This window comes from Mchenga conophoros, linkage group LG23, assembly GCF_057382185.1.
Source record: "Mchenga conophoros isolate Kocher_MC1m ecotype Shallow Benthic linkage group LG23, M_conophoros_male_GT1.1, whole genome shotgun sequence".
Lineage (NCBI taxonomy): Eukaryota > Metazoa > Chordata > Actinopteri > Cichliformes > Cichlidae > Mchenga > Mchenga conophoros.
The window spans coordinates 19,413,504-19,424,095 of record NC_140547.1 but is presented as its reverse complement, the minus strand read 5'-3'; the positions used below and the strand labels follow the sequence as shown (position 1 = coordinate 19,424,095).

The window sequence follows — 10,592 nt, the reverse complement described above, 5'->3', positions numbered from 1 at the left end:
CTGCTCTGACCTGGGTCACCTTCTCGGCCTCTGCACAGAGCAGAACCACCAACAGGATCATCCACAGGAGAACCATGATCAGCTTCAGCAACCACAACAAGACGGAGTTGTCTGAAAGCAGCTCAGCTCTGATGGACTCTGACGTCCTCTACACTTCCTGTCGCAAATGCTGACTTCAGCCGATATGACACCTGATAAAATACCACAAGTACCTCACAGGAAGTCCAACTTGTGGACCTTCACTGTGAACGCTGCTGGATGGGTTAATATGAGAGACTTTCTGTTGCTTTGTGATGAATTTTAATTATGGCACTGCCCGTACGGGACAATGTGTTGAATTTAACACTAACAAAGTCAATGTAGGTGTTATTAATTTTGAGCATTAATGGAACACAACTGGACGGTGGCAGCTTGTCCACTGAGACACAGAAAGAGGAACAAGTTGGAGAGAAAAATATTTTTAATGAAGTCAGTTCAGTAGTCTTTGTCAAATATCAGAGTGATGTACGAAATAAACATCTGTTTGGAAAGAATGACTTATTTTTATTGGAATCCTATTAAAATGTCTCAGCAGTGACCCCTACAGGCAAGTGTAGCTATAGAACGTGTTCTTCCTGTATGTTGAAACAAATATATACAGTGTGATTGTAAATTAATTTACTCATTTATTTCAGGTATGTTCAGGTGTTGTCATTTGTACAGTTTGTTTGAAAGAAGACTTGTTTTTGGTTCTACATCTGTTTGATGGGGTGATTTTAATTCTGGAAGCATGAAGCTCTTTCCAATAACACCAAAGTCAAAACCTCCCAGTTAATAAATAATAGATGAATATTTAAATGACACAAAAGCGTTTTTACATGTCACAGAAGCTGTGTAATTTTACAATCCATCCACTCAAAAAAGGGTTCAATCAATTTCAGTGATTTTCTTTAATTTAATCATATTTATCTAAATTGAATCCAGTTGCCTAAGTAACCATGTAGAGTGGGATGCAAAAGTTTGGGCAACCTTGTTAATAGTCATTATTTTCCTGTATTAATCATTGGTTGTTACAATAGAAAATGTCAGTTAAATATATCATATAGGACAGCGGTCCCCAACCTTTTTTGAAAACCATACATTTCACACCTGAGCCTCAACTCTCCCGGCCCGGTACCAAACGACTCATGGACCGGGACCGGTCCGAGGCCCGGGGGTTGGGGACCGCTGATATAGGAGACACACACAGTGATATTTGAGAAGTGAAATGAAGTTTATTGGATTTACAGAAAGTGTGCAATAATTGTTTAAACAAAATCAGGCAGGTGCATAAATTTGGGCACTGTTGTCATTTTATTGATTTCAAAACCTTTAGAACTAATTATTGGAACTCAAATTGGCTTGGTAAGCTCAGGGACCCCTGACCTACATACACAGGTGAATCCAATAATGAGAAAGAGTATTTAAGGGGGTCAATTGTAAGTTTCCCACCTCTTTTAATTTTCTCTGAAGTGTAGCTTCAGAGTATCGTAGTTAGTAGAGTAGTTCAATATGATATATTTAACTGAAACTTTTTATTGTAGCAACCAACAATATATACAGGAAAACAATGACTATTACCAAGGTTGCATCCCACTGTAAAGCATTTCCTCATATGTCACATGTCAATCTATTCTTTATTTCACTCTCATCTGTAATAATTTCACTCGCTAACTTTCAAATTAAACACCAGTTATTTTTGCTCATTCTTACTTGAACTGGTGGAAAGTTATTCATCACCTATTGCCACTGGCTGATGCATCACTTCCTGTGTGGACGCAGGAGAGATCGGCTACACAGACATCGTGAATCAGGATGTCTGATTGTGTGGTAGGCTGCTGGACAATGTGGGTAAAAGCAGATGAACAGTCAAAGCTGAATGATTCATGTATTCCAGTAATTCTTTTAAAAAAAGTCTGAAATGCTAATTTAACTGAGTTTCCAGGGAGTAACAGAAAAGGAGGCCACTGGGCTTTAGAGCCGCCTCAGTGTGAGTAGTTGTTTCTCAGGAAAGTGTATAATTAACTCAGGAAATCACTTCCTTTTTCACGCTTTGTTTTTACACTTTTAGACAAGCGTTGGACAAAAGAAGTATTTGTGCTAACAGAATTGTTAGCTAACTTACAGATACATAATATTATACTGCTTTAAAAACTACAAATGCTACTTCAATTACCCACAATCCTGTTTATTAGAGCTGCTTTTAGTACAACCGCAAAAATAGTCTTTAATGTATGTATTGCTAAGCAGTTTACATGCAATTCTATATGTACTACTACAAATACAATATGCTGTTGACATTACTGTTGACATTATATATGTTTGTACTTCAGTCACTATAGTTAGTCATGTGATACTGTTATAAATAGTGCTACCACATCCACTTAGTGCCTTGTGGATGCAGCCCTTAAAGTTTCAGACATGCTTTCAATTTTTAGCTTAATAGGTTTCAGACTCTCTTAAGCTGCACTTCACATGTTCAAAGGGTTCCAGCTGACACTTGAAGCACATCACATTTTTATATGAAGTTTTACATCATAAGTACGCAGCTGTTTTCTTACAATCCTGATAATACACAAAATGTCAATTTATGTCCTGCAGTAGACAAAAATGCATGAAAATGTATTTTGGGGGTTAAATGTGAAACAATTCAAATTGTCCACAAAAGCAACATCTTTCAGCTTACGGGTAAAGAAGTCTTTCAGTGAGCTTTTGCCCGTTGGGACTGGATCACCTTGTTCTGAAATAAAACACAAGCAATGAGTACGGAGAAGAAGCAGTACAGTGGTGGAACTTTAAACAGTGGTAGTGTTGGTGCTGTAGTATTAGCAGTAGTTGCTGCTGTAGTATTAGCAGTAGCAAACATAGAACAGTTATCAGAGATTAGGGTGGATGTGGCTCAGCTTATACAATACGTCATTAAACTGCCCACATATCAGAGAGTACACATTTCACTCAGGGTGTACATGTAACAATTACTAAGTGAGACAAAAAAAAATGCTGTATGAATATGTTTGAATGGAGAAACCCAGTGGTCTCAACTGTTAGCTTGTCCTTCAAATGTTGATTTGTCCCATTTTGAAACCTTGAAGTGATTATTTTCACTCTTGTCTCTGTTTTTGTTTGTTTGTTTTTAATGGAGCTAGAAGTGACCACTGTAAACTCATCAGGAAAATGTTAACTGAGCTCAGAGATCAAGTGAGGAATAATTTCATAGGTCGAAAACAGGTTAATTTTCTCATAGAGATTTCTATAAAATCATATTTTTAACCATAGGTGTTAAAAGCAAAAGGATCAATGTTATAAAATTTATTTTGCATCTTTATTACACAATTTACTTTTAGATTTAACTATTACTACTACACTAACTATTACTATCAGGTCTTCTACAGTACTAGTTTTTGAACATTAGCGGTCACAGTATCAGTTTTATCGATGAGAGCAGTGGTTTGTTTACCTGCGCAGCCCTCAGTGTGTCTGTGTTCTCATAGATGTGAAGTGAAACATTATTCTTCTGGATCCTTCTGGATTTTCTCTTCAAACACAACACTGTAAAAACAGCACCTGCAACAGACCACTGAGTCACGTCACCATCAAACTCACAATTACACAAGATGTGTGGACTGGTCTGATAAATGTTTCTCAGTCCCTTTACTTTAGTGTGATTATGTTCATTAGAAAAATGACCAGGCTTCAGATAAACACTTATAGATTTGGTAGAGAGTCTGTTCAAGTGTCTTATCTATGATGGCTCACTTACCCAGTATTACAAAGACAACAACAGTAACAGAGACACAGATGATGATGAGCTGACTGAGTCTGCAGTCGATTTGGGGGTCGGTGATGTTTAGGGTGACATCTGACAAAAAAAGAGGAAAGATGAGCTGAGAAACTGTTAGATTCACAAGTCATGACCTTTCTTTGCGTTTTCACTAGAGTAAAGCTCACACTTTAAAACTGTTTTTGAACTTTATTATTATTTAGAAGTGATCAACTATAAGCGTCAATAGCTAGCAAACAGTTTTGTAAAGCAGTGGATATGTACGCGTTATGTTTGTTTTTCTTGCTCATCAGGTTCAGATGATTGAGAGGTCTCATTGTCATTCTCACAGTGCACTGGAAGTTTTCATTTTTAAGTGTGCATGGTGAAGTGTTTTATTTTAAATCACCATCTTTTTTAAAGTTAAACAGGTTTTTAGTTTTTTTGTAACCAGATGTAACCAGATAAAGTGCAAATGAAACTAACCAGTGAGATTCAAAGACACAGCATCCAAACACGAGACAACTTCTTGGTTGGTAAACTTGTTACGTTATTTATTATCTCCTGTCCTAAAGTGGACTCAATCACCACCAACAACACCAAGGACACCTTGAGAGAATTTACTTTTTGTTTTTTAAAAGAGAGAAAATAGCTATGTGTACACATCGCATGCTAGACGCTTCCTTGAATTTGTGGTGAAAGTGAGTGTCACCAAATCAAGTGTTAGATATGTTCAGATCAACTACTTTGACCTTTAAAGTGGAAAGCTTAGAAAAGACAAAAAAAGTAGTAGATGTGATAAACTGTGGATTCAGTAAATTTCCAGATGAGTGAATTCTGTTTAATTTTAGGACTTACTTTTTTTTTTTTTTAGAATAATTATGTGTGTTTATTTACAATATGTTCACTGACTGCAGCATCTACACTGTTGGATGTTGACACTTCAAAGCTATGTTAATGAGTACTTTCTCTCATCAACATAGAAGGTAAGCACAGTAAAATGGAAATGACTTTTCCATCAGTAACACACCATCAGCTACGTATGCATATGCACATGTGTGTATTACCATTGATGCACCCTTTCCACTTACATAATAAATGAATTGGACCCTGAACTGGTTCCAAATTTAACCCGCTGAGTGTAACAGACAGATGCAAAAGAGCTGCACATTAAAATTTTTAGAATATTTGTTTAATCGGCTCACTCAGCGCAGCTTCCTGCTGGCTTGTTCCCTCGAAGAGCTGATATAAAATGCTAAGCTGGTAAAAACGTGTTCCCTCACTTGTTTATCACCAACAACCATTCCCATTTGTGCTGCTCAACGGTGTTCTGCAGGTTGGAGTTGAGAACAAATATTGATATTTAAAAATAACCATCCATCCATCCATCCATCCATCTTCAACCGCTTATCCGAGGCCGGGTCGTGGGGGCAGCAGCCTAAGCAAAGAGGCCCAGACCTCCCTCTCCCCAGCCACCTCCTCCAGCTTATCCGGGGGAATACCAAGGCGTTCCCAGGCCAGCCGAGAGATATAATCTCTCCAGCGTGTCCTGGGCCTGCCCCGGGGCCTCCTCCCGGTGGGACATGCCTGGAACACCTCACCCAGGAGGCGCCCAGGGGGCATCCTTGTCAGATGCCCGAACCACCTCAGCTGACTCCTTTCGATGTGGAGCAGCAGCGGCTCTACTCTGAGCCCCTCCCGGATGGCCGAACTTCTCACCCTATCTCTAAGGGAGAGGCCAGCCACCCTTCGGAGGAAGCTCATTTCCGCCGCTTGTATCCGCGATCTCGTTCTTTCGGTCACTACCCACAGCTCGTGGCCATAGGTGAGGGTAGGGACGTAGATCGACCGGTAAATTGAGAGCTTCGCTTTTACACTCAGCTCCCTCTTCACCACGATGGACCGGTGCAGCGTCCGCATTACAGCAGCTGCAGCCCCAATCCGTCTGTCAATCTCCGGCTCCCTTCTCCCATCACTCGCGAACAAGACCCCGAGATACTTGAACTCCTCCACTTGGGGCAGGAACTCATCCCCGACCCGGTTTAAAAATAACCTAACCACATAATGCAGTATTTTCATACACACAACAAGACCTCACATTCAACAGAAATAGAGGAAAATATTTCAGAAAGTGGCAAACAGAATGTTAACTCTGAGATGTGCTGATACAAAATGTAATGTACTGCAAAGAAATCCAGACCTAAACACCAGTGAGACGCAAAGAAAGCTGTTCAAATAAAATTAAAATCAGTCAATTTAAAAAAAAAAAAAAAAAAGCCCATGATGCGAGAATGAAGCTACTTCACACTGTGTTACTCCATACAGGACGTAATGTAAAACAAAACAAAAACTTTGCCACTTACTTGACACTGTCAGGTTTTTCAAAGTATGCTTTACCACTAACGGATCATGGGGCCTGAACAATAAATAATAAAGTTAAATAAACTCTGGCACTTACCTGAGATGACGCGGAAAGTCTCCACAAACTGAATGCTGCCTCCTCTCTTGATGCCACAGAAGTAAAGCCTGCAGTCCTCTGCTGTCAAGCTTTTAATCACGAGTTTGTTTCCCAGGATTAAAAATTTGGTTTCAAAACCAGGAGAGTAGTAGGTAGAGTCTGCTGAGGAAAAACTGCGACCGATACCTGCTCTGAACTGACTGTAGATCTCCATGTACCAGTATGGGTCTGATGTCTGATTGGAGCAGGTTAGAGTGATATTGGTCCCCAGCTCTCCTCCGACCTCGGTCACGTTCTCGGCCTCTGCACAGAGCAGAACCACCAACAGGATCATCCACAGGAGAACCATGATCAGCTTCAGCATCCACAACAAGACGGAGTCGTCTGAAAGCAGCTCAGCTCTGATGGGACAGACAAAGAAGTGCTCTGTACTTCCTACTTTACATGGTGAGTTTGGCTGATGTCACATCTGAATTAAAAAAAAAAAGAAGAAAATAAAAACCACTGACACCTCAGAGGAAATGAAACCTTTTCAACCTTCAGTGAGCACTGTGCAGTTCAGGTTAACACTGCTTTTAAAGTTAATCTGACTCTAACACCTCTGTGCTGCTTCCTTCTGCTGCTCCCACTGACAGCAGTAAAACTACTTCATTTACTTGTACTTGAGCAAGAAAACATTAACGCAAGCAAAGCAAATGAACCAATCATAAAACTATCTTAATGACTGAGTCAGCTGTTGTCTGCTGTAGCCTGCTTTTCCTGTGATCAAAGTCTCTGTCTTGCACTCCCTTCCTGTTTATAAATGTTAGTGTTCTTAACAGATTCAGATTCTGACCATTACCTTATAATGATGATGAAGAAGATCATTTCTTTGTGAAACTAGTATCTTTGAAAATACTCCATTACAACTAGCACATCTGCCTCATTTAAGGATTTAACACCTCATCATATCTGAGAGAGAAATATGTGTGATATGCATTTATGATAACTGAACATCCACTTGTGGTGTTTGGGCTTTGACTGCACCAGTGTCTACAGGCAGAGAGACAGACCTGCTTAAACGTGATGTGGTTATAGCAGTTATTCAGCATTCACAGGATTGGTGGTGTGATTCTCCACTCATAGGTTCCTACACAGCTGAGTTATGATGCATTCATTCAGTTGCACCTGAAAACTCTCCGACATGTATTTCTGTTCTTTATGACAATCACTGATAAGATAAGATAAGATAAGATAAGATAGGATAAGATAAGATAAGATAAGATAAGATAAGATAAGATAAGATAGAACTTTATTAATCCCTCGGGTGGGTTCCTCTGGGAAATTCGATTTCCAAAAAAGCACAGCACCGACAGAAGTTACAGAGTTATACACACACACATATATATAAATACAGAGACAATATAAATAAAATATACGAAGGGGATAAGTAGAATAAATAGGAATAAAAATAAAAATACAAGTGAATTGCACATTTCAAGTATTGAGTCTATTGCACTGTTGACTATTTACAAAAGTATTGCACAAAAGGTATTGCACAGTGAGGTGAAGAGGCACTACAGCTTAGTTGTTCCCTCCTTTGTCCTCCTGTTTCCCCTCCCTCTCCCCTCCAGAGAGGAGTTAAACAGTCTGATGGCGTGTGGGACAAAGGAGTTTTTAAGTCTGTTAGTTCTTGTCTTTGGGAGAAGCAACCTGTCACTGAACAGACTCTTCTGGTTGTTAATGGCCGTGTGCAGAGGATGCCTGGCATTGTCCATAATGTCCATCAGTTTCTTTAATGTCCTTTTCTCTGCCACTGTCACCAGAGTGTCCAGCTTCATGATGATACTGTGGGAATTTCAGTGAAAGTATTCAGATGAATTACACAATATTACTGTCATTCTTATGCATTATTATGATCTCAAATAGGAGCTGATAATGTGTGTTTGACTAAATCTCAAAAAAACTAAATATGCACTGATGTACAAAATTACACCAGGTGTTTTTTTTCTGAAACAGAAAGAAAAAGGTACTGAACTCACAGCTTTAACATAAACAACCGCAAAAGCAGCTATGTGCATCTTTCATCATTAACATCTCATAGGTTCATTTTTAGTTTTGTTAGCAGCTGTGATTTTAGCAATAGTAGCAGCTCTTACAACTGGAAACAAGAAGAAATACTCTAATAGCATCCATACTAATGTCACTGCTTCTACATGGTTTGCTTTGGTTTTGCTTTTGTTAAACCAATGATGCCACAGTGTCATAAGTGATGTATTATTGTTCATCTTGGTTGTAGTTACTTAATTTTAATACCTTTAATTTTACTTTGTGCCGATATGTTAAATATTTAAATTCTAGAGGTTTTATTTTCTTTGTATCATAACTGCGAATGCTGCAAATATCTGTAATGGAGTAGCTGTTGACTCTACTAATGATATTACACCCACCCACTATGAAAACAATGAGGGCGGTAATCAGGAAGGCTGGTCTTCTGCTGCTGCTGGTCTGAGTCAGTGCATGAAGTGATACCTGGAGACAGAACAACTGAGATAAGTTTAAGATGAACTGAAAATTTTAAATCATGAATAAAAGCAAGAAATTTCTGTCTCCAGCTGCCCTTTGACCTCGGTCACATCCTCTGCCTCTGCTCAGAGCAGAACCATCCACAGGTGAACAATGATCAGCTCCAGCAACAACAACAAGTCTGAGTCGTAGCTCAGCTCTGTGACTGACGGTGAAGTGTTCCACACTTCCTTCTTTACACGCTCGTTTTGGCTTTTTTTGATAAAACAGCAAACCACAAATACCAACTTTGTGAAAGCCATCTGCCTTTCCCTCTGCTGCCCTGCAGACACACTTACATAGGCTCATGGACTCCCTGCACGCACATTCACATCCAATCACTGTACTCACAGACTTCTCCATTTATCTTTTTTTAATCTTTTCATTTATCTTTTTTTGTTTTACTTTATCACAGAGGGCACCACTGCAATTTTGTTATGTTATAGCAACATAATGACAATAAGTAAATCTTGTTTAGCAGAACTAACAGCAGGTCTAAAGTAGTGTGAAGTAAACTCTAAATAATCAAACACCAGAGCTGGTGGGCTTCAGCTGTTCAACAAAGATGATCTGATCAAGTGGCTCCATCTTGTGTCTCTAAGTTGCTTTTGCAGAAAAAACTCCTGAAACCTTAAATAAAAATGATAGTTGACACACAATCTGTAGTGTGGTAGTTTTCTTAATCAGCACTAAATTTGCTGTACCACTCGGACATTAGTCTGAGTCTATTTATAGAAAGATTTAAATCAAAATTTATGAAGTATTCGGTTCCACAGAAGGCCAAAAATGCACAAATGTAACCTGGAAACTGGAAGTCAGTTTTTAGTCCAAGGGAAGATGAACAGAAAATGATGCTCCTCATCCTTAAACACAGCACACAAGTACTCAGTACACTGTGACTATTATCAGTATTATTTTGGGGAGAAACGTTTCTCCCACTCTGAGAAAATGAGATTATTGCTCACTAAAATGACTTTATACATTGAAAATGGTTAACAGTAACTGGTGTCAGTGGTGTAGGCATCACTGACTTTTAGACCTTTAAAGTAAAAACTTTGTACTTACTGACTGAGTGAAAAGTGTCCACAAAGTGAAGTTTGCTGTTTGTCGTCATGCCATAGAGACAAAGCCTGCAGTTCTCTCCTGAAAGGTTTTCAGTGACAAGTTTCCCAAGATTAAAAAATTGGTTTCAAAATCAGGAGAGCAGTAAGAAGATCACACAAAAGACCACAGTTGATATGAGCTTTGAATTGACTGTAGATCTCCTCGAACATCCAGAATGAGATGGAGTCGTCTAAAAGCAGCTCAGTTCTGATATAACTGGCAGAGAAGCGCTGTTTTCTGTTTCCTGTGGTCATTTCATCTGATGTCACACTTGATAAAAAAGTCCTCCAAAATTACAAAGTGACTCACAGGAAGTCAAACTTGTGCAGCTCTAATTGGAGCTAAGATATTACTACTGTGCTAATACATAGCCTTTCAGCTGCTTTCTGCTGTTGGCTGATGAATTTAAGCTGTAATAAAATAACACAGTGAAGTGGTGTGACCATTTAACAAAAAAATGTCCACAAGGTTTACACCACCTCCCAAATCATTATGTAAATTATATTTAAGTGTCACAAAGATTAATATGTTTTCAATTAAACTCATGGATGGCATTGTGCCTCAGGGCTCTTTGGATCACTGAAATCAATCTCGGGCACCTATGATCATTATTTTGCCAGATGAGCCTATTTAAGGAAAAACTAATTAAGATGGATGTTCCACATCATTAAGCAGACCAGCATTTTCAAACAATAAGGGAAAGAAACC

General features: G+C 39.0%; 1 protein-coding gene across 1 annotated transcript; it reads right to left on the bottom strand.

The window, feature by feature from the left end:
* Window positions 1-2,220: 2,220 nt before the first annotated feature.
* Window positions 2,221-6,821, bottom strand: LOC146547085 (uncharacterized). The gene is made up of 4 exons (XM_085265352.1): window positions 6,237-6,821; window positions 3,779-3,877; window positions 3,476-3,582; window positions 2,221-2,758 (listed from the first exon to the last, which is right to left on the bottom strand). The coding sequence occupies exons 1-4, from the start codon at window positions 6,598-6,600 to the stop codon at window positions 2,720-2,722; spliced, it is 609 nt and encodes a 202-aa protein (XP_085121478.1). The 5' UTR covers window positions 6,601-6,821; the 3' UTR covers window positions 2,221-2,719.
* Window positions 6,822-10,592: the final 3,771 nt, after the last annotated feature.

Coding starts and splice junctions, on each gene's coding strand:
- LOC146547085 (XM_085265352.1), bottom strand. CDS start 6,600: ATGCTGAAGCTGATCATGGTTCTCCTGTGGATGATCCTGTTGGTGGTT. Junction 3,583..3,778: donor TGTTGTCTTTGTAATACTGG/GTAAGTGAGCCA, acceptor GGTCTGTTGCAG/GTGCTGTTTTTACAGTGTTG. Junction 2,759..3,475: donor ACACACTGAGGGCTGCGCAG/GTAAACAAACCA, acceptor GTTTTATTTCAG/AACAAGGTGATCCAGTCCCA.